Below are 21,949 nucleotides of genomic sequence, written 5' to 3'. Positions count from 1 at the left end.
CAAGCAAATTAATACTTCAACTTCCCTAGGGGCAAGCAAAAGTACCTAGGTCAGTGAATAAGTGCAAAATAAATACTAAGATATCTTCCTCGCCTAGCAGGTTATCAGGTGTAATACTTGCTACGAAGCACGAAGTACCCGGGGGTCAATCTGGCTGACTAAGACGGCGGACGCCCTGCCGCACCGCTGCACGCGCACTGTTAGTGCAAGCTGGAACTCACTGCACTGACTCCACGTCTGGCAGCCTGGGCAGTGCTGCATCATTCGCAAATTGTTCCTACGCGACAACCAGGCGCATCTCCCACCCTCAACGCGTCAACCCCAATTGATCCCTCCGCCCGCCGCACCTCACTGAATTGCAGTCCTCTGAACCCGCAGGCATGGCTCAGCAGCCCCTGTCCTCGTCGGCCCAGCCCACCGACATCTACGGCGGAGGTTCGAAGCTCCCCTTCCCACTTCCCACTACCCGCCACCGCACTGCAGCTCACTGACCATGCCACAGACGAGGTCTCAGCCCTCGTGCTCGACCCCGGCTACTGCAGCACGCGCGCAGGATGGGCTGGCGAAGATGTTCCCAAGTCCGTCCTCCCTTCCTTCTACGGCCACATCGGAGGTGACTCCTCCAAGGACCTCTTCGGCGATGAGTACCTCGTCCCCCGCGCGAACCTCGAGGTCCGCAACTACATGAACCGCGACAGCGTCGTCGAGGACTGGGACGTCGCCCCCAAGTTCTGGGAGAACATGCTCGTCAACCGCCTACAGCCCCAGCGCCCGACCCCACCCTCCAAGAACGGCCTCAACGATGACCCCAAGGAGCAGGTCCAGGATGGCGAGGGAGACGTCGCCATGGAGGGCGCCGAGCAGACCGAGGAGCAGGAAAAGGCCCTGCAGGAGAACCCCTTGCTCGTGACGGAGGCGCCGTGGAACACGGCCAAGGCCCGCGAGAAGACGACCGAGATCATCATGGAGTCGTGGGGCTGCCCAGCCTTTTGGCTGAGTCGCACGCCCGTCCTCTCCGCCTTTGCGGCTGGCAAGGCCACCGCCCTCGTCATTGACGTCGGTGGCTCCAACACGTCCGTGACGGCCGTGCACGACGGCATGGTGCTCAAACGGTCCATCCAGCGCTCACACGTCGGCGGCCTCTGGCTCTCCTCACAGATCCGCAGCATGTTCGAGACGTCGGAGCCCAAGGTGCCCCTGACACCCACCTTCATGGTCGAGAACAAGACGCCCGTCGACGCCCTCGCGCCTGCCCAGGTCCGCCTGCGCAAGTTCCCCTTTGAGATCAGCGACTCGTTCCGCACCTACGAGGAGGAGCGTGTGCTCACCGAGTTCAAGGAGTCCGTCGTGGAGGTGTGGCGCGGGCCGGGACGCCTGAGCGCCCCTGGCAACGAGGACTACGTCCGGACGCAGCCCGGCCGCGTGTTCGAGATGCCCGACGGCTACAACCAGATGTGGCGCGAGCAGCGCTTCCGCGCCAGCGAGGGCATGTTTGAGGAGGGCGCCGGGTACCCGCTGCCGGAGTCGGAGCGCCTGACCAAGGACCAGATCATCCCGAACCTCATCCGCGCCGCCCTCGACGCCGTCGACGTCGACCTCCGCCCGAACCTGCTGGGCAACGTGGTCGTCACCGGCGCCACGAGCCTGATCAACGGGTTCAATGACCGCCTCAACAACGAGCTGACCAACATGTACCCCGGCGTCAAGATCAAGATCCACTCCGCCGGCCTGACGAGCGAGAGGCGGTTCGGCGCCTGGATTGGCGGCAGCATCCTGTCCAGCCTGGGAACCTTCCACCAGATGTGGATCTCGAGGAAGGAGTACGAGGAGAACGGCCCCGGTATCGTGGAGAAGAGGTGCAAGTAGAAGCAGCTTGGGCGGGGGTCGGTTCTCGGGGCCGGAAACTTGGCGTACGGAGTTGGGGGAGAATGGTCTTTTCATCAGATGAGGGAAGTTATAAAAAAAAAAGAAGGTCTTAGCTAGATGGCACCGGAGCTCAATGGCACCCAGGGACTAGCAATGAAACGCTTGGGTACTTCCCATGTCTTGTGGTCGGTTTTATTATAACTAAATGGTGAAATTTACAGCCACCTTATCAACACTCGCGTTATGTTCAAATGTCTGGGGAATATGCAATAGGCAGCAAGCTCTCGGGTCTCCTCTCGCCCTCAGCAGCCCGCTCCACCCGTCTCTTCTTAACAAACGCACCCAGCTCGTTCCAGATCCTCTCCTTCTCGGCCTTTGAGGTCGTCGCCGCCAGGCCACTCGTGCTCGTGGCCACAAACACTCTCGCACCGGGCCACTCCCCGTCGATGACGCCCATGTTCTCCGTCTCGTCCTGCCACCCGTACTTGAAGTCCTTGCCGACGGCGCGCCCGCCGTGCCGCACCCGCCAGATGCTCTCCCAGATGCTCTTGCCGACGATGCACATGCTCTCGGGCCGCCACCGCCTGGCCTTCTCCTCGAGGGCGGCAACGCCGTCGTCCATCTCCCGGCGGCTCAGCTCGGCGCCGTTGCGGCTGGGGCGCCCGACAATGTTGGTGAGCCCCAGGCTGAAGAGCTCGGGCATGGAGCGGTCCTCCTGGGCGGTGCAGGGCCGCGGGGTGACGCCCGAGGAGAAGAGCAGCTTCCAGAAGAGGTTGGAGGGGTGGGCGTAGGCGTGGCCGGAGCGGGCCGTCTGGATACCCGGGTTGAGGCCGATGAAGAGGACGAGGAGGTTGGGAGCGATGGCGTCGGGGAGAGGGGCCAGGTGGGCGTAGGTGGAGGGGGGTGCGTAGGAGGAGCTCTGGCGCTTGCGCTTGGGGCTGGGGGAGGAGGAGGAGGAGGCCGTCTGGGAGTTGGTTTTGCGCTTGGTGGGCTGGGGAGCTGAGGATGACGATGGGGACGAGGTCTCAGAGGCAGCGGTCAAGGCTGAGTCTGGTCGAGAGAGTCGGGGACTGCGTCGGGGTGCCGCGTCTGAGTCTGTTGGGGAATGGGACGAGAACATGAAGTCCTTCAGCTGAAGGCGCCCTTCAAAAGTCGCAGGCCCCGGCGAGGCTGCTTTTTTTTCCTCGCCAGCGCCCTCCTGGCTTCCGCTCGTCTCTTTTTTCGAAGACATGGTGGTGCACTGCAGCGTGTTCACTGCCCTTGATGAAACGGCACCAGGTGGTGGTTCGAGGTTAGAGATGAAACTACCACGATCGTCAAAACTCGACAGCAGCCTAGCTTATATTCCAACCCAACATGGATAATCCATATAGGCCCTGGTATCTGGTGGCCTTGAAGGCGGCCTGAGTCGGGGAAATTACCATCCGAGTCAGGTTGAAGAGCACGCGAGGTTGCCAGTGAACCAGGCTAGAGATAGGCTGGCGCAGTCACCCAGGACCGAGGCGGGAAACCTCTGCCATTCACACTAGTACGGATTACTCGTAGCAGTTTTCTCCAGCGGGAAGCCTGATCATTCCCCGCTCATGTCTTAAACACTGACCGGTACGAGTATTTCAACGGCTTCAGTAATACGAGTACATCAGGTAGCAAAGAGAAGGTCAGGCGTTTTGAAAAGCCATCACCGTCTTACTAGCTTTAGTGGGGACTTGGCTTCCAGGTTGTCTGGTGGTTACCGTTGCCATGGTAAATTCCAGCCCACGAACGGGCTCCACAACGAGTGTGGCTAAGCAATATGGAACGCCGGGGCTATTTTTTCAATCCCGGGAAGAGGCAGGAGCGAGCAGACAGGGAGTTTCGCAGCTTGGCGACAAATTGGGTGGCCCAATGCCCCTTTTTTCGGAATTTCCCACGGGAGATCCGATGGGGCTTCGATGGCGCCTTCTCGAAGATGCTCGTGTTGCAGAGAAGGATGGTTAAGGCAGGAAGGACCAACAAGGCACCGAGGACAATGGCACATCCAGATACGAGATTTTGTTTTTCGCTGTACACAACGTTTGCTCTGGTGATTTTCACTTGCCATGTCCGCAAATCCGGGACTGGCCTTGGCAGCCCTCATAGTACTATGTAGTACATACTACAAATATCCGTACTTTGTATGATATGCCGGCTCGCCCAGCTATACGTGTGTATCACGTCAGGGCGAGAGTGCGGAAGAGGAGGTGGCTGCGCGATGCGTCTCAGCTCAGCATTGGCGCATTAATATCGGGAGTCCCAACAAGGAGGCACATCCGACATGGACCACGGTCGGGAGGACATTGTGGGGAGTGGAATCAAGAGATCTATCTTGATCAAACACCAGGCACAAGGACCAACCCAGGAACCAGGCAATGGCCCAAGTTCGAGAGCTCCCTGGTCGCCAAGGGCTAATTATAGCCCCGAGCCTCTTGGTACTAGACTGCGGTCCCAGGAGTCCAGGTGTCGTGCTGCACGGCCACCACGACGTCAGCAGCAGCAGCAGTATTTAGCAGGCTAGCAACCTGCAGCCCGTGTCAATGCCGGTGGGGGGACAAGCTAGTGCAGCGGTGCAGCCGGTGCAGCAGTGGAGGGGCACCCCTGGCCCAGTTAAAGACCCCTCGTATTCTTGTCCCCCATGTATCCGTAGTATTTATATTCGTTGCTGCTGCCCGTCCACCAACTCTCATCCACTTCCCAGCTTCCACTTTGCCATATTCCAATTGCTTCTTCTCAAACGGCCTTTTCTCCTTTGTTCCCAGTCTCCCAGATACCCCCCCTCCATCCCCCCAACCACATATCATCATGGATCAGCTCAAGGAGAAGCTGCACATTGGCGGCTCCAACCCCGCCAGCCCGGCCTCAGACGCCGACCTCGCCCAGCTCAAGGACAAGTACTCCAAGGCTGGCCAGGACCAGGTCTTCACCTTCTACGACTCCCTCGACGACGCTGCCAAGGTTTCTCTCTACGAGCAGCTTTCCAACATCAACCCCGCCCACGTCAACGACATCACCAAGCTCGCCCTCAGCCCCCCCAAGTCCGAAGACAGCCCCGACACCCTCGAGCCCCTACCCGAGTCTGCCACCGCCAGCATCCTCGACTCAGACCCCGCCGATATTGAACGCTGGTATGCCTCCGGCCTCGATCTCATTGCCCAGGGCAAGGTCGCTGTCGTCCTCATGGCCGGTGGCCAGGGCACCCGTCTCGGCAGCTCCGCCCCCAAGGGGTGCTTCGACATCGGTCTGCCCTCCCACAAGTCCCTCTTCCAGATCCAGGCCCAGCGCATCCGCAAGATCCAGGATCTCGCCGCCAAGAAGACGCCCGGAGACAAGACCGGTGTCGTTCCCTGGTACGTCATGACCAGCGGTCCCACCCGAGGTCCCACCGAGGCCTTCTTCGCCGAGAACCACTACTTCGGCCTCGACCGCTCCAACGTCACCTTCTTTGAGCAGGGTGTCCTTCCCTGCATCTCCAATGATGGAAAGATCCTGCTCGAGTCCAAGGGCAAGGTCGCCGTCGCTCCCGACGGCAACGGTGGCATCTACAACGCGCTCGTCCTCTCGGGTGTCCTCGATGACATGCGTAAGCGAGGTATCCAGCATATCCACGCCTACTGCGTCGATAACTGCCTCGTCAAGGTCGCCGACCCCGTCTTCATCGGCTTCTCGGCCGCCAAGAATGTCGACATTGCCACAAAGGTCGTCCGCAAGCGCAACGCTACCGAGGCCGTCGGCCTGATCCTCTCCAAGAACGGCAAACCCGACGTCGTCGAGTACTCGGAGATTGACAAGGAGACGGCCGAGGCCAGGGATCCCAACCATCCCGACATGCTGAAGTTCCGCGCCGCCAACATTGTCAACCACTACTACTCGTTCCGGTTCCTCGAGTCCATCCCTAAGTGGGCCAGTAAGCTCCCCCACCACGTCGCCCGCAAGAAGATCCCCGCCACGGACCTCGAGTCCGGGGAGATCGTCAAGCCGGAGAAGCCCAATGGCATCAAGCTTGAGCAGTTCGTCTTCGACGTCTTCCCCCTCCTGTCGCTCGACAAGTTCGCCTGCCTCGAGGTCCAGCGAGAGGACGAGTTCTCGCCCCTCAAGAACGCCCGCGGCACTGGCCAGGACGACCCGGACAGTAGCAAGCGCGATATCATGGCTCAGGGCCAGCGCTGGGTCCAGAAGGCCGGCGCCATTGTCACCAAGAACGGCGGTGTCGAGGTGTCGCCCCTCATCAGCTACGTAAGTTTCCGCCCCGTGTATCGCCCCGCATAACCACACCGCTAACAGTCATGGATAGGGCGGTGAGGGCCTAGAGAACCTGAGGGGTACCACCATTGAGGCGCCCGCTGTGCTGGAGCTGGAGCAATAAATCACAGGAGCAGGGGTTTTTATTTGGGCGTTATTAGCAAATGGGCTTGTAACCAAAATGAGGGCATAGCATGGAAAGCGGCACGGTAACGGAATCGTGACACCAACGGTCAGGGCCGTTGTTCTTTAGCGGGAAATATTTGTAATTAAAGGACGGACGGACATGGCCGTCAGTCAAGATATGGATTTTTTTGGAGAATTCAGAGCCTCGACATGTCGCGACCATGCGATGTGGGAATAGTGCCTTGGTCGTTGTTACTTTATATTCGAGATTTATCCATCTAATCCAGGTCATCTATATCTACTCACGCTCATCAACCTCCAGATCAGCAAGGTACTTTTCCGCCTCGAGCGCAGCCATGCATCCCGTGCCTGCAAGTTGTTAGCAATCGTCTACATGACATTGTTATACTGGGCGGGGGGGAGGGGGGGGGAGAACTCACCTGCGCTGGTAATGGCCTGGCGATATCGCTTGTCCTGCACGTCGCCGGCCGCAAAGACGCCCTCCACGCTGGTCAGGGTGGTGCCCGGCTTGGTGACAATGTAGCTCTCCTCGTCCATCTCGACCTGGCCCTTGACCAGGCCGGTCGCCGGGTCGTGGCCGACGGCGTAGAACAGGCCGTTGGCCTCGACGACCTCCTCCTTGCCCGTGACGGTGTCCTTGACGACGAGGTGGCTCATGAGCTTGTCGGCGCCGCCGCGCACCTCGGTGGCGACCGTGTTGAAGCGCACCGTCACCTTCTTGTTGGCCAGCAGGCGCTTGGCCATGGTCTTGCTGGCGCGCAGCTGGTCGCGGCGCACCAGAACGGTGACGTGGCTCCCGTACTTTGTCAGGAAGGTCGCCTCCTCGGCAGCCGAGTCGCCGCCGCCGATCACGTAGAGGGGCTTGTTGCGGAAGATGGGCACGGCGCCGTCGCACACGGCGCACGCCGAGATGCCGTTCTGCCAGTACGTCTCCTCGCCGGGCAGGTTGAGGCGGCGCGCCGAAGCGCCAGTCGCGACGATGACGGCGTCGGCCGTGTGCGTCTCGTCGGGGTTGAACTCGGTGCTGTACTTGAACGGCCGCGAGGAGAGGTCGAGCTTGGTGACGGTGTCGGTGACGATCTCGGTGCCAAAGTGCTCGGACTGGGCGCGCATGTTGTCCTGGGGGAGGGGGGTTATGTGTGTCAGAAAGGGGGTCATGTGTCTCTCGCAGAGGGCAACGGGGGATTTACCATCAACTCCTGGCCCATGATGCCCTTAGGGAAGCCCGGGTAGTTCTCAACCTCGGTCGTCGTGGTCAATTGGCCACCGGCGGCGGTGCCGTTGGCCATGAAACCCTCATAGAGGACAGCTGCCTCCCCAGTCAGCTCCGATCCTAGCCCCTCCGGGAAAGACCACACTCACGCTTCAGCTCTGCTCTCGACAGGTAGATGGCGGCCGTATGGGCAGCGGGGCCCGACCCGATAACTGTGGACGACCGTTTGTCAGCCTCTGCTCAACCTCTTCCGGCATGTTGCTCTGGGGGGGAGGGAGACGACGTACTAACAACCTTGCTATGCATCCTTCTAGCTCCCAACTCTGCTGGTTGAGCGCTTGTCCTTTGTAATCCGGTTGCCGCAGCCGCAATCGATAGCCCAACGCTCGAGCGAAGGGTCCTTCGGAATCCTGAGGCGAACAGTTTGGCGGTGTTTTTTGCGTGGTCGCGTTTGCGATGTGCCTATGGCGGGGTACTTGGTCGACTTCGGAGGGGCTGTCGACGGGGAGGTAGGCGTTTTTTTTTATCAGGTACAGGACGAGCTGCGATGCGATTGGGCTATCGATTTCTAAGCTGCGGCTTCGGGTGGGTTGAGGGAGGGTCTGCTGGTGGTCGCGACTTGAAAGTTGGAGAGGCACTGGATGACTAAGGTAAGTTGCATGCCTCGGGATACACTGGCTCCCGTCCTGGTATCCGTCCTAGATATCCATAGAACGAAGAAGAAAGGAGGAGCTTTTGGAAGCACCCATTTGGCACCGGGGCGGACTAACTGGTAGCCGCCCCCTGTATCTATACCGGCAGCCGCCATTATTATCAGGGGTGAAAAGTAACAAGCCGGATATCTCTCGAAACCGTTTAAGATGACCGAGTCTAGTCGCGGTGAAGCGAATAGCTCTATATGCTGAGCGCGATATGTTCTAATACCCTCCCGAACGCCAATTCAAGGCTTGCTATATGTACACACAAAGGGGCACCAAGTGGTTCCCAAGTCCTCAACGCAGACCCTCCTCGCTGCCGTCCCGCATCCCGAACCTCGCCCCCAGTCCGCCAATGTCCCTCTTGAAGAACTTGCCAAAGTTGCGCAGGTTCTCGTTGATCGTCGCCTTTTCCGTGCCACTCTGCCCCGCGGCGCCCGCGGCGCTGATGTCCCTGGCCGCGCTCAGGAGCTTCTCGCCCAGCGAGCCCGTCTCGAACCGCGGCCCCGCGGCTGCATTCAGCGAACTCGCACTGCTGATGGACCCCAGGCTGGCGGTATGTCCCATGCCAGACGGCAGCATCAGCGGTGCCAGCAGCGGCGAGCTCGCGACAAGTTTATCATTGGAGCTGCTGTCCCGGTGAATGCCGAATAGCTCCAATAGATGAGTCTGGTCTTGCTTCCTGACGCCCTTGAGGTCCAGGATCTTCCGGAAGTTTGTATCCGATCGGTCCGCGATGTGAATGAGGTACGCCTGTACCAGACCTTCTGGCGGCGATGCATGAACTTGCAGCGTCTTGAGCAGGGGATCCATACGGTTCATGCATTGCTCGACTCTCCTGACGAAGCTTGCAGGGGGCGTCTGCTGGTTCGGCGACGGGTTATGATGTAGGATCAGGTTACTAAAGGCCTTTGTCAACGCGTACTTGTCCACAAGCATCTATCTCCCATGTTAGTCACTGTCCAAGATGCCGTAAGAAATGGTTCAAAAAGGAAACTTACCTGCTGGGCTCCGATTTCCGAGATCGGCCGGCAATGAACAATACTGTTGACGTATGCCGAGGCCAAGTGCTCGACGAGATTGTCGCAAAAGGCCCTTGCATACTGCTGCTTGGCGACGACCCCGAGAATCTCCTCCGTCTTCCCATTGACATGCCTGACCAACTCCCCAACATAAGAACTCTGGTCACCAGCGCTGTCCATGGTGCTCCAATTAGTGTTCTTCATCTCTCGCCACACACCTTCGCAGTCGACCTCAACGATGTGCACCAGGGCCAGCACCGCGGCCCTAGCAACTCCCAGGAAAGAATCCGACTGTGACGTGAGGTCAACCTTGGGAAGCAGGTCGCTATCGATCCTCTTCTTGATGTTCTCCTCCAATTGGTTCGTATTCACGTGCCAGAAGTCAGCAGTATTGAGGACGAGGACAACGTCTTGCAGTGAGGGGCCATTCTGGCCACCCGCCTGGAGGATGTGTAGCAAGACATGCTGTGCGTACTCGTCGAGGTATTTCGCGAGGATCCTTGATAGGTCGAGCAGACGCTCGCTGGTGGAGAGCTTTGCGCATTGCGAGAGGGTGAGCTTGTAAAAGTGGAAGAGTTCAATGGCAGACGAAATCACCGCCTGGGGTGAGAACTCCTCGTCCGGCGGAATAAGAGGCTGGTTCCGGTACTTGGGTATCATGTTCGAGAGCTGCTTGTCCTGTGAATCCACCCACAAACTCAGGTACGGTTCAAAAGCCACCGATATCAACCCGTTGAAGGTGTGCGGCCGCTCGTCCGCAGAGCTCAAGGTGTCGATGCTCGCGCGCGGCTCGCCCGAGAAGCGCTTCTCCAAGCTCTGCTCAAAGTCCAGGGTCTCTTGCAGGCACCTGAGCAGCAGATTGACGTCGACCTTGTTGCCATCTCCGCGACGCATGCTGCGTTCCAGGATGAGCTTGAAGTCCTCCCTCGTGCCGTCGCAAAAGGCTGTCGCCAGCGTCTCGTTGGCCTTCCAATGTGGCGGGAATATGGAGGCGTGCTCTTCCTCGTGCGTTTTTATCATGCGCTTGAACCACGCATATCTCCTCCCAATGTTGTCGAGGTTCCCCGCCTCGTCGTTGCCCCGGAAAACCTGGCGATACTCCCTGAGCTCCGTATTGACATACCACGTCATGAGTCGAGACTTGGCGGATTCCCCGAGTGAGTCTATGACGAGGCAGGCCTCCATAAGTACACCTCGTCTGGCTCCAACCTCGCCCTTGGCAAAGGCCATCTCAAAGTCCTCGCAGACCTGCTCCAGGAGCTCCCTCTGGAGCTCGGCTACGCCACGGCTGAGGGTGGCAATCTGCTCGATGCTCCTATAGCTGTTGAAATGCTTCATGAGCTGTATGACTGCCTGCAGGAGACCGGCGCACTCGCGGTACTGGCGGGTCTTGGCCAGGCCGCGGAGCTGCTCGTAGGCCGTGGTCAGCATCTGCAGGCGCTTCAGGGCCGTCATGCTGAGCGTCAGGTTGCGCTTGGTGCCATCGAGCCTCTTGATTTCGGCCGTCATAGATGTGATACTCTGTTCGGTTTCGACGGCGCGCGAGCGGACTGTCTCGATCTTGCGGAAGAGCTGGGCGAGCTCGGCCTGGGCCGACTGCATGCGCTCGAGGCTCGAGTTGGGCTGGTAGGCTTGGCGCAGCTCCATGCGGTCGATTTCGCTTGAGAGCTCATGCTGGCGGTGTTGGAGGGTCTGGGAGACTTGGCTTATGGAGGAGACGGCCGAGGGGTGCGCGAAGAGCTGGTTCAGATGGTCGATGGGATCATAGTCAACTGTCGATTGCAGTCCCAGTTAGTAGCAGACACGCTACGCTGGTGTGGCGCGGTTCGCTCACCTGCATCCAATGATGCTGGATCCCCCAGTCTCGCACTCATTGTGGCATGCAAATATCTTTTGGAGGGTTGACAAGACCGTGGCGAAGCTCTCGAAGAGAGCTGTTGACATGTGTTCGGGACAAGATACTACGTACAGAGCACAGCCCAGAGTACCACAGAACGCCGCCATGGCGCTTCAGGCCTCCCACTGCCTACCCTAAAGGCCAGGTCTGAACATCAAGAAACAATTGGGATCTCAGCGCTTATAAAGGCGACGCGGCTTTGGAATTTTCAACTCTTGCTTTTTCAATGTAATTTATTGATTTTTCTAATTTTCGGAGTTTCTTGAGATATTGCTTCTTTAGTTGCTTTGATCGGAATATGTACCTACTTACCTAGTAGTATAGTGACAGGTATTTGCCAATAGCGCAATACACGGAGCAACCCGTTTATTTGCAAACCGAGAGCCACATCATTCGTTTTCAAGAGCAGTATAAATCCACCAAAAGAGATTTCAGCCTTGTAAAAAGATCAAGTACCAAAGTTGATCTTGACTTCAACCTCGTTGCTCCAATCCACTTGCAGCTCCATCTCCTCCCAGGCCGTCTCAACGTCCACTTCCAACACATGACAACTCTGGTCCGAGACCTTGACCGTATGTACAGGAACTGGCTGCCCCTGAATCGAGACCATAAAGTCTCGCTCAATAGTGAGATCTGGGAGACACGAAATGTAGGTTCCTATATCACCGTTAGCTTGGTTCTGAGAGCACCCCCTCCTCATACTCACCGAGGACGCCGACGGCTTTCAGCCTTGTATCAATCAATATTCTCCCGTTGTCTTGCTTCTTGATAGTATTCTTTCTGATGGCGGCACATCCGGTCATTTTATCTACTAGCCCCATATTGGCGATGGCGACTACCCCCTGATCCATTCGGGGTAGAAATTTGACAGGGAAAGCCGAGAGAATCTCGTATCCTCCAATGTCAAGAGTCATGTTAAAAAATGAGGTTTCAGAACATAGTTGGGTTGGAGACGAAACCAATCCTGTGGTATGGGCTCGAACAACGTAGGTCAACGAGTCCGTCGTCCCCGAGAAGCTCGACAAGGGAATTAACTCGGTAAGCGGACGATCCGAGACGTTGAAGACACCCATGATTGAAGTTCCAGTCTCCGAGGCGCCTGTGTCCGCAGAATTTAGCCTTGTCCGGGCAGCTCTGAACCCTCACTCACCATGATAGCTTCCGATTTTGAGAAGCGCATTGTCCTCATACCCCACGAAAGGAGAAATGGCTCTCCCGATGACGCTCGGCCGAAAGATGATAGTCGTTCCTCGTGGTGTTTTCCCTGAAATTTGGCGGATGATGCTTACATCGTGCTCCCCAGGCGCGTCGGTGATGTAAATTGGACCTCCACTGACGCATCTCGCCGCCGCATGGAACCCAGCATACTCGTGGGCAGTCTGGAACATGTCCCAGTCGGGCAGTATGTTCATCGACTGGAGAAGAATGCAATTGTGTGCGTTTGCCCACAGATGCCATGGATGACTGGCGGTCACGTCGGGAAAGTAATCATCGGAGCTGCGAACAGGATATGCCGGCCGGGAAGAGCTTAGCTGTAGGTAGAGGAGCCACTGGGGGAATAGGGACATGCATGATATGGTCCTCATGCTAAAGTGGCGCATGGCTGCAAGATTCCAGGTGTTTAGGTAGGTGAAGAGGAGTGTGCGCCGGGCGCTGGCACTTGTCCAGGTGTCGACCATGAACTGGACGTCCGTCTTGACAGCGTCGATCCCGGCATCGGATAAGAAACTGTAAAAGTCATCATAAAGCCTAGCAACATCTTCTTGGCCAACGACAGTCATTGTATCCCCGAGTGACAAACCGTCGTCTACGCGTGGTAGCTCAACCGTCTTGTAAGTCTTTGCGAGCCGCCCTTTCGGAGAAATGCCACCCCAGTATCCCAGGAGAGCATGCCATACAGCGATATGTTGAATATGGGGATGCTTCTCCCGAATCTTGGCGACGGTCGCTTTGAGACCATCAGGGAAAGTTCTGGGCTCGGCATCAAAGTCCAGCCAACCGTGCTGGAATTGGCTCTGGCCTTCGTAATCGATGGACTGCCAGTTATCGTCTATAATGAAGCTAGTGATCTGAATGTTGTTCTCTGAAAGTGCCTCCAGTGCACCGAGAACTTTTGTCTCCGTCAATTTCTGGCCCAGAGAGTTCCATGTGCCTGTTCAGGACCAGGAGTCAGATGTTTGTTAGGCATGTAGTCATCAATTGGGGCCGAGACATACAGAAACCAAGACCATCGTACCACTTTTCGGGATTCTCGAGCTGTGAATGTATTTCCCCACAGAGGGAGTCTTCTTCTGCCTGGTACTCCGTTGTAACTCTCCCGGATTTCCAAGCCAGTGTCCTGGCGTGGTATACAGCTGCGGCAACCGCACGTCCTAGGTCGGCACTTTCGGCGACGAGGACGGTCGATTTCTCTTCTTTGCGCTGCCCATCACTGTCACTCCGAGCCTGCACGCGTTAGTAAATCTCGCCGCTGGCAACGGATAGCATTGGCTAGCTATACGTGTACTGAGAGGTGACCGTCGGGAGTGTTCCGAAAAACCGAAACCACATCATTGATGCCACCCAATCCTAGGAAAACGAGGCATCTCCCGCTTTGAGTGAGAAACGCACACAAAACGGCGTCCTTGTCAAGGGCGAGGCGTTTCTTGCCTTGGCGAGGTGCGAGCCATGCGGAAGAGTGGCGGACGAGGGCAAACCATCTAGACATGGAATATCAGCTCCAGGTCTGGGCTGACGGTACTTGGCAGCCCTGACTTGTACGTAGTATCCGTACATTGGTAATAAAATGGGGTTTCATCAACCCCCACAATCGTACCTCAATGATGTGTCTCGGGGGATCCCGATAGGTATGTCTCTAGCCGTGGAGGTCTCACTTCTGTCTTCCCCACGATCAACTCTTGGGTGGGGGACCTCGGCCTCCAAACACCAGAGAAGAGTCTTCGGCGTCTGACTTAAGCAAGAAGAAACCTCCCAATCGGGATTCAGGTCCTCGATAAGGTCTTGGATCTCCCCCGAAGGAGGATCGGGTCTTTGGAGAACGATAGTGCCATCGAGCAGGCCGTGTCCATCCCCAGCCCACGTCCAATCTGAGTCTGGATCATGACGATATTTCAGGGTGAACTTCAATGATTCTTGGAACGAGAATGATCCCGAATAGAACAGTCTCGACACAGAGTTAGTCCGAGGGTGGAAGCACTGGGGCTCCGAAGGTGGTCTTGATGGGCCAAGCTGGGTCTCAGTCCACTCTCCACCGTCCGCTGAGTGCCATGCAAATACTTGCCAGGTGTTTTTGGGCTGTGAGTCTGTAACTTCTAAAACAGCTCTCAGATGGACGTGTCCATTTGCAACAGGCGTAACTTGGCCGAGGGGAGGATACGTTTGAAGGAGGACCCTCATGTTGGGCAACTACTGGGGTTCAAAGGCTGTACGTTAAATGCCAAATAATTTCGGGCAACATCGCTCGGGAACTGAATATTCCAGCAAGGGGTTAAGAGAACAGAGAGTTGTAGCCGTTGCCCATGCGCCACGATAAGGTGAAGGTGAGGCCCTGGGATTCGGGATTCGGGCAGAGACAGCTCGCAGCCATGTGCGAGTATGGCAATCGGCACTGTGGGCACTCAGAACTTGATAAGGTTGTTCGACTGTGCACATGCAACCATAACTTTCACAAGTCTAATTGCGGCATATGAGTAGGCCCGAAGTTGGAGAATCATATATGCTTATTTTGACTATATGTGAAGCCCTCAAATGTTAATACATGAATCATCCCAGCGAAGCCAGCCCTCGTCTTCTTTCATCTCTACTATTCAAAGCAAGACGTCGCGAGGACGGGTCCGAATCTCCTCTCACAACATACAGCCCCCCGGCAGGAAACAAACGACTTAGACCTGCTCGTTGATCCAGTCGACGAACTGGCCGACGCGGGTGTAGACACCGCTGTAGCCGGCCTGGGCGCAGCCGTTGCCCCAGGAGACGATGCCGACAAGGGCACCAGACTCGTCGACCATGGGGCCGCCGGAGTCACCCTGGCAGGCGTCCTTGCCGCCCTCCTCGAGGCCAGCGCAGAACATGTTGTCGGTGATGTCGCTCTCGCCGTACTGCTCGCGGCAGGTGGCGCGGTCGGTGACGGGGACCGAGACCTTCATGAGGTCCTCGGGAAGATCGGAGCCGCCCTCCTCAAGAGTACCCCTGTTGGTCCGAGTTAGCCGGAGCCTAGACGGTTCGTAATGCAAGACGGTACATACCAGCCAGCAACAGTGACGGTGGAGTTGCCCTCAGGGTCGTTGCCCTGCTCGGTGAGGGTGGCGAACTCAATACCATCGCCCTCAACGGCCTCGGACAGCTTCCAGATGGCAACATCGAAGTCGATGGCGCCGCTGTCGTAGTCAGGGTGGACAGTGATCTTGGAGACACCGGAGGTGACACCACCGGAGGAGTAGGTCTATGCTGGTTAGTCTCACGGGGTGGCTCGTCTCAAAATGGAGTCGATGGAGTCCAAGCATACCAGAGTTCCGGCGCGGATCTCGACGGCGGAGGGGTCCTGGTCGACGGAGCAGTGGCCGGCAGTGACGACGGTGGTGGAGTCGATCAGGGTGCCACCGCAGAAGTGGGAGCCGGACTGCTGCAGGGAGACAATGTAGGGGAAGTCACCCTCGACGGCCTTCTCACCACCGACGATGAAGATGGAGCTGGAGCCACGGGGGACAGCGGCGGCCATGGTGGCAGCGGGCAGGGCCAGAGCGGCCGCGACGGTGAGCTTCTTGCTGGGAGCCATTGTGAGGACTGGGAGACTGGGACAAAAGTAGGGGCTTGTGGATGTTGTGTTGGGAGATGAGCTGTGGAATGATCCCCAGAGAGCGGGATGTTTTCTATATATTTATACGCCAACTGCCGGCACTCGACAAGTCCAACAGGATTCGGGCCGGACGCTAAGAAACCCCCCCGTAAAAGTCACCAGCTATTACCACTTGCCTAGCCAGTCAGCCGGTCTCCTGGTTAGTTTCGAGAAGGCCGATAAAGGGATATGGAGTGGCTGAGTGGGAGACTGGGAGTGCGCCTACGTGAAACCAGGAGATGCCTATTGGGGTCAAGATGATTTACACGGAGGTTTCCCCATCAGGTGGGTCTGGACATAAGATCCCCATTTGCAACAAATGGGCAGGAGTCCAGGAGACCAGGGCTGCGCCGACTGACCCAGCGACGCAGGTCCAGCAAGCGAGTTGGTGGATACGAGGGCCCTTGTAACCCTTGACAGCCAATACCCGTGCCATCGTGCATACGGGATCGACAAGCCCGTAACGTTCTTTCGACTCTCGACACATTGGGTGATTTCGCGGACCAGCATGGGTGCCATGCACGCGTTGAGTGCTCTGGAGCCTGATGAGAGCGTTTGCCACAATCTAAATGGAGATGGCAACTGATCGGCTCTCTTTTGCCGCCCAGTCCGTCCTGAGATGCGTCGCAGAAGTTCCATGTTCCAACTTCCAAGCCCAAACATCTGCCCCCCGCAAATGAACGGAACTGAGAATCAGCAGGCATGTTTCTAGTGGATGACGATCGATTCCTCTCCGCGTCAGGGGGGCCAGGCTGAACCGCTGAAGTAGCTGCCCAGCGACCTTTAGCCACTTTGTAGTAATACTGTGTAAGCTGGTGTCTATTAATATTCTGTCAGCCGCAAGTTCACAACACTGGGGACTTTGGGGCTCAGACTCCCGAGTCACCCAGCCCCAGTGCAGCCTCCCGTCCAGTCAGCAAGCTATTGAACATTCGGTAAGACAGATAGGCGTCATCCCGTTTAGTGCTAACGCCGATGACGTGGAACAAACACACCATGAAGCTCTCGAGAGGGTCGATGCCGTAGTACTCCGTGCAAACCAGGGCTCCTTCCAGAAATGTCGGTTCTTTCGCAGGCGCCGGCGCCTCACACGCGCAGCTCCATTGCATGAGCAAATACCACCAGCCAACCTGGTGACCACCCTCAGCATCGGCCTTATCAACGATGCGGGAGCGTGAGCTTAATTCTCCTCTCCTTCCAGACTGGTCAAGGTACCCCAAAGCTCCAGGTCACACTGCACGGGCAGCACCGAAGACCAAGGTGGGCGGCAGTGTTATGGGGGCGTTCCCTGTGCGGCCATCGCCGAGGCATCTTACCCAGATGCATTAGCTGTTGTATGTTGCTCCTTCAGGATTCTCTGAGCAGCGCCCGATCGTCGATCAGAGACCAGTAAGCTCCTGCGCTCTCGGCTGTGCATGCAGGATGCAGCTCCTCACAAACATTTTCTGCCATGATTGTACACCTGGACTTGCATCATCACAGCTGGCTTCAGCCTACTTACGAGCGTACTCCGTCAGAGCTTTTGAACTTACTCCGAAATGGGCTCCAAAATGGGGCACCGATCGCCAAGAGACGGAGTCCGGGAGACTGGAATTGGAAGCAATGTCTCGGGGTTGAAGAAACTGGGGCGTCCTCGGCTGCGCGGGCCACAACGTCCTTCGTAGAGCGTGTCTGTACTCGTAATAGAGCATGCGGTCGTAAACTACGTAATAAGAGGTGTTCGCGAATCGCGACGGGGTTGGACCCCGCAACGCAACACCTCTGCCGCTGCGATGTGTCTGACTGCCGGACGGCGTTTTATTTTCCTTCTTGGCCTCTTGGCCTCTTGGCCATCGTGGGGGCTTTGCATCTGTGACTATAAGTGCTTCATCCGGTCGAGGGGAAATGATGGACTCCCGTTAGGGGTTAGTGCATCTCAACTCCTTCCCTCGGTTTCGCTGGTTTGTGGCCGGAGGGTGTCGATTTGGGAATGTTCCGACGTGACTTTTGGAAACGCACACATCGCCTCATATACGTGCAAGAATTGAAGTACCCGGTTAACTGGGGGTTGTTGACACATTTGAACCAATCACCCTCTCCAAAGTTGCGCTGACATATCATGTGGCTAAACATACTCTCCAATGTGGCTGTGGTGGCTCATGCTCCAATCTGGGACTCATTAAAGAACCGAGAGCATGCGCACCTGCAAGTCGGCTTTACTCTCTGGATCCACCTTCTGCGAACTTCCTTCACAGCCTTCTAGTCGCAAATTAACATTTCCGTATCTAGATACCATCTTTTAATGCCCAAGTGTTTGCTCCCCTCTGATAATGCTCTTTTCCCCATCTAAGCACAGTTTGTGGCCTGACAGAAGATGCCAATGCTGGTTTCGATGGCGGTCTTGAGCCTCGGGGCCAACCGGAATGACTAATCATTCTGGCCTCAGCTCTCAGGCTGCAAATTACCTCAGGAAAGCTTCGAGCCGAGCAATGCGGAAAGATTTCATCAAACAACTCAATCACTCGTCAACCCCCCCCAACCTCCGCCATGGCGTCCCGGAGACTAGCTCTGAACCTCTCGCGGGGTCTGCGAAGCCGTGCCGGCCTCTCTGCCGCCGGTTCCTGGAAGCGAGGCTTTGCGACGTCGGTCGGCAAGACCCAGACCACCACCCTGAAGAACGGACTGACTGTGAGCCGCCACGATGCGAGGCCAATTGGCCTCGGCAAACCCTCTGCGATTCTTCTTCTGACACTCACGACTAGGTTGCCACTGAATACTCCCCATGGGCGCAGACTTCGACCGTTGGTGTCTGGATTGATGCCGGTTCCCGAGCCGAGACCGACGAGACCAGCGGCACCGCGCACTTCCTCGAGCACTTGGCCTTCAAGGTGCGATTGTATGCGATCAATTGGTGCACCGTCTGAGGCTAATAACTTGCATTAGGGAACTTCCAAGCGCTCCCAGCACCAGCTGGAGCTCGAGGTTGAGAACCTCGGTGGCCACCTGAACGCCTACACTTCGGTTAGTGGCTGCCCGGTGCACTTTGGGAGAGGGCGCGACTAATATCAAAACCAGCGCGAGAACACCGTCTACTTTGCCAAGGCCTTTAACTCCGACGTTCCTCAGTTCGTTGACATCCTCTCCGATATCCTGCAAAACTCCAAGCTCGAGGAGTCTGCCATCGAGCGTGAACGCGACGTCATCCTGAGGGAGTCTGAGGAGGTTGAGAAGCAGGTTGAGGAGGTCGTCTTTGACCACCTTCACGCCACTGCTTTCCAGCACCAGGCTCTGGGCCGCACCATTCTTGGCCCCCGCCAGAACATCCGCGACATTACCCGAACCGAGCTCGTCAACTACATCAAGAACAACTACACTGCCGACCGTATGGTCCTGGTTGGTGCTGGTGGTGTTCCCCACGAGAAGCTTGTCGAGCTGGCTGAGAAGCACTTCTCTGGTCTTCCCAGCAAGGGCCCCGAGAACCAGGCCTACCTCCTTTCCAAGAAGCAGGCCGAGTTCATCGGCTCCGATGTCCGTGTTCGCGATGACGCCATGGGCACTGCCAACATTGCCCTTGCCGTCGAGGGTGTCAGCTGGAACTCCGAGGATTACTTTACTGCTCTCGTTACCCAGGCTATTGTCGGCAACTATGACAAGGCCATGGGCAACGCCCCTCACCAGGGAAGCAAGCTCAGCGGCTATGTCCATAAGCATGACCTCGCCAACAGCTTCATGAGCTTCTCCACCAGCTACAGCGACACTGGGTATGTCTTGACATGAATTTTCCATTGGTGAACTCTGGCGCTAACTTATCTCAAGTCTCTGGGGTATCTACCTCTCGACCGATAAGATCACCCGTGTCGACGACCTCGTCCACTTCGCCATCCGCGAGTGGATGCGCCTCTGCTCCAACGTCTCCCAGGCTGAGGTCGAGCGCGCCAAGGCTCAGCTGAAGGCCTCCGTCCTTCTGTCCCTCGACGGCACCACTGCCGTCGCCGAGGACATTGGTCGCCAGCTCGTCACCACCGGCCGCCGCATGGAGCCTAGCGAGATTGAGCGCAGGATCGACGCTATCACCGAGAAGGAGGTCATGGAGTTTGCTAACAAGAAGCTCTGGGACAAGGATATCGCCATCAGCGCGGTCGGTAGCATTGAGGCTCTGTTCGACTACCAGCGCCTGCGGAACACCATGAAGCCCAAGTTCTAAAGGGGATGTGGTTGATTTTGGGTTTTGTGAAAAGCAGCAAGTCCTGGGTAGAACTGGGTATAGAGTGTATGAGATACCGCTACAGGCCTAGTGTACCATAAACTTTCCTCTGTGTTCAAAATTGCCTGACCTCGATCATTAAAACGTGAGCACCCATAGTTGTTGTTTAATGCTGACCATGTAGACCCTATAAGCTTTTTGGGATTTCGAGAATGCCCAGAGAGCCTCCTCGATAGAGATCTTAGCACGGCGTATTATATTCTAGATGAAGCCAAGTGCGAGAATCTGGTTACGAGGAGCGGTGTACAAGAGGTGAAATGTTACAGCGCGCCTGAAAGAGGCAGTAAAATGATAAAAAAGTTTCTTAACACTAGGTCAAAGGTACCTGATCCCACTGAGCCCATTGAACCTGATCAACACCAATAACGCCCCTGATATCCATGCTCTCTTTATATGACCGTGACCAGTGGACTTTTGAGTTGCTAGAACGGGAGCTAGCCGTCCTCTGCCATCTCTTCATCCACGTCATGTCCGAAAACGTCGTCCATTGTACCCCCTTCCACCGGGTCACCACCGTCGTCCTCTAGCTGAGGTGCCTCGATGCCCTCCATGGCGTCCCCATCCTGCTCGTCCTCCTCGTCCCAATCGCCGCCAGCCTCCTCCCACATGTCCTTGAGGCCCCAGCTCGCCCCGCTGAGGACGAAGCGCTCGCTCGGCAGGCGCACACCCCACTCGCTGGGCACAATCTTCGGCAGGGCAACCTTATTGCGCTCCCGCGCCAGCTCCTGCATGTACTCCTTGCTGATGCCGCCGCCAGTGCTGCCGCCGCGGAACTGGTAGCTCAAGCGCGCGCCAATGGCCAGCTTGACGGCGTTGGCGGTGACGGTGGCATCGCCGGGGGCCGCGGCCGTCGCGCCCGAGGTGGCGGAGGGCTTGGAGCCTGCCTGCGTGATGTAGGGGTCGCCCGAGAGGTGGATGGCGTCGTTGAGGATCGAGGAGGTGTGGCGGTAGGCAAAGTCGAGGAGTTGGAGAGGGACGCGCTGCTCGTACGAGGTGACGCCCTGGGACGTGAGGAGCAGCTCGATGAGGCGGGAGTCGCGAGGTCGGGGCGCGGACGTCGAGGACGAGGAAGGACCGTGGCCCTGGGGCTGTGAGGCGGTGGCGGCGCTGGCCTGTGTTGTTTGCGTGTTGGGGACGGTCTGGGAGCTGTTTGCCGAGCCACCCGGAACCCCATTCGTCTGGGGCTGGCTAGAGGCCATAGTAGGGGGTTGTACGCGACTGGTCCGGCCCTGCGCTCTTGGGTCCTCTGGTTCAAGATAGCTGCAGTTGGCGCATCAACCAAGTGCCATCAATGTTGTTGTTGTTGTTGAGGGAAAGAGACGTGCATGGGAATTTGTGCACAATGTGACACGAATGGCGCAGCCTCCTTCTGTACTTGAGGTGGAAAGTCAGTTGTGGCGAACCTACGTAGCTCACTGCATCGATGCGCCTTGGAGTTGCGTGCGTCGCGAACTGTACGAAGGCATCCTGTTGAGATGGCCGGCTGATTATTAGTCCGACGCCGGGCAGAACGGGCGCACAGACCATAGCTTAATTGGAACCTGACCAATGGGATCTCCGGGAGAGGCTGGCTTGGGAGCACTCAACAGAGGCTTGACTGGCTTGACTCGAGACTCTTGCAAGGCACAACGGAAGTTTTGGAGGGGCAAAATGTCCCCACCAAGACGGCCGATGCAGGAAGCGACAGCGTCACCTCACCAGTCAACTTTTTCCACATCCGGGGTCGTTTCATTGAGTCATCCAAGTCTCTCTTCAACCCATTGCGTTCTCTCTTTGTT

General features: G+C 57.2%; 9 protein-coding genes across 9 annotated transcripts; 3 read left to right on the top strand and 6 right to left on the bottom strand.

The window, feature by feature from the left end:
* Positions 1-380: 380 nt before the first annotated feature.
* ARP4 (actin family) lies at positions 381-1,866 on the top strand (the record flags this gene model as incomplete). The annotated part of the gene is made up of 2 exons (XM_083192727.1): positions 381-435; positions 503-1,866. 2 exons carry the CDS (start codon positions 381-383, stop codon positions 1,864-1,866), a joined length of 1,419 nt encoding a protein of 472 aa, XP_083051784.1.
* A 247-nt stretch (positions 1,867-2,113) lies between these two features.
* On the bottom strand, positions 2,114-3,097 carry ACO1O0_003272 (uracil-DNA glycosylase-like protein; the record flags this gene model as incomplete). The annotated part of the gene is made up of 1 exon (XM_083192726.1): positions 2,114-3,097. The coding sequence occupies one exon, from the start codon at positions 3,095-3,097 to the stop codon at positions 2,114-2,116; it is 984 nt and encodes a 327-aa protein (XP_083051783.1).
* Positions 3,098-4,683: 1,586 nt separating this feature from the next.
* On the top strand, positions 4,684-6,244 carry UAP1 (UDP-N-acetylglucosamine diphosphorylase; the record flags this gene model as incomplete). Its single annotated transcript, XM_083192725.1, has 2 exons — positions 4,684-6,114; positions 6,173-6,244. 2 exons carry the CDS (start codon positions 4,684-4,686, stop codon positions 6,242-6,244), a joined length of 1,503 nt encoding a protein of 500 aa, XP_083051782.1.
* A 300-nt stretch (positions 6,245-6,544) lies between these two features.
* Positions 6,545-7,786, bottom strand: TRR1 (thioredoxin-disulfide reductase TRR1; the record flags this gene model as incomplete). Its single annotated transcript, XM_083192724.1, has 5 exons — positions 6,545-6,615; positions 6,687-7,386; positions 7,458-7,576; positions 7,630-7,692; positions 7,768-7,786. The coding sequence occupies 5 exons, from the start codon at positions 7,784-7,786 to the stop codon at positions 6,545-6,547; spliced, it is 972 nt and encodes a 323-aa protein (XP_083051781.1).
* A 686-nt stretch (positions 7,787-8,472) lies between these two features.
* Positions 8,473-11,071, bottom strand: VPS53 (Vps53-like protein; the record flags this gene model as incomplete). The annotated part of the gene is made up of 3 exons (XM_083192723.1): positions 8,473-9,114; positions 9,177-10,969; positions 11,068-11,071. 3 exons carry the CDS (start codon positions 11,069-11,071, stop codon positions 8,473-8,475), a joined length of 2,439 nt encoding a protein of 812 aa, XP_083051780.1.
* Positions 11,072-11,542: 471 nt separating this feature from the next.
* On the bottom strand, positions 11,543-13,647 carry ACO1O0_003268 (glycoside hydrolase superfamily; the record flags this gene model as incomplete). Its single annotated transcript, XM_083192722.1, has 6 exons — positions 11,543-11,751; positions 11,801-11,874; positions 12,091-12,193; positions 12,245-13,246; positions 13,311-13,539; positions 13,612-13,647. The coding sequence occupies 6 exons, from the start codon at positions 13,645-13,647 to the stop codon at positions 11,543-11,545; spliced, it is 1,653 nt and encodes a 550-aa protein (XP_083051779.1).
* A 1,328-nt stretch (positions 13,648-14,975) lies between these two features.
* ACO1O0_003267 (trypsin) lies at positions 14,976-15,868 on the bottom strand (the record flags this gene model as incomplete). Its single annotated transcript, XM_083192721.1, has 3 exons — positions 14,976-15,282; positions 15,339-15,535; positions 15,599-15,868. The coding sequence occupies 3 exons, from the start codon at positions 15,866-15,868 to the stop codon at positions 14,976-14,978; spliced, it is 774 nt and encodes a 257-aa protein (XP_083051778.1).
* A 2,586-nt stretch (positions 15,869-18,454) lies between these two features.
* MAS1 (mitochondrial processing peptidase) lies at positions 18,455-20,111 on the top strand (the record flags this gene model as incomplete). The annotated part of the gene is made up of 5 exons (XM_083192720.1): positions 18,455-18,595; positions 18,670-18,795; positions 18,851-18,928; positions 18,983-19,668; positions 19,724-20,111. The coding sequence occupies 5 exons, from the start codon at positions 18,455-18,457 to the stop codon at positions 20,109-20,111; spliced, it is 1,419 nt and encodes a 472-aa protein (XP_083051777.1).
* Positions 20,112-20,605: 494 nt separating this feature from the next.
* Positions 20,606-21,370, bottom strand: TAF9 (chromatin modification protein; the record flags this gene model as incomplete). The annotated part of the gene is made up of 1 exon (XM_083192719.1): positions 20,606-21,370. One exon carries the CDS (start codon positions 21,368-21,370, stop codon positions 20,606-20,608), a length of 765 nt encoding a protein of 254 aa, XP_083051776.1.
* Positions 21,371-21,949: the final 579 nt, after the last annotated feature.

This window comes from Amphichorda felina (genome assembly GCF_050947745.1).
Source record: "Amphichorda felina strain 45539 chromosome Unknown scaffold_3, whole genome shotgun sequence".
NCBI classification, from domain to species: Eukaryota; Fungi; Ascomycota; class Sordariomycetes; order Hypocreales; family Bionectriaceae; genus Amphichorda; species Amphichorda felina.
Note: the sequence above shows the minus strand (reverse complement) of the source record. Positions and strands in the feature narration are given on the sequence as shown.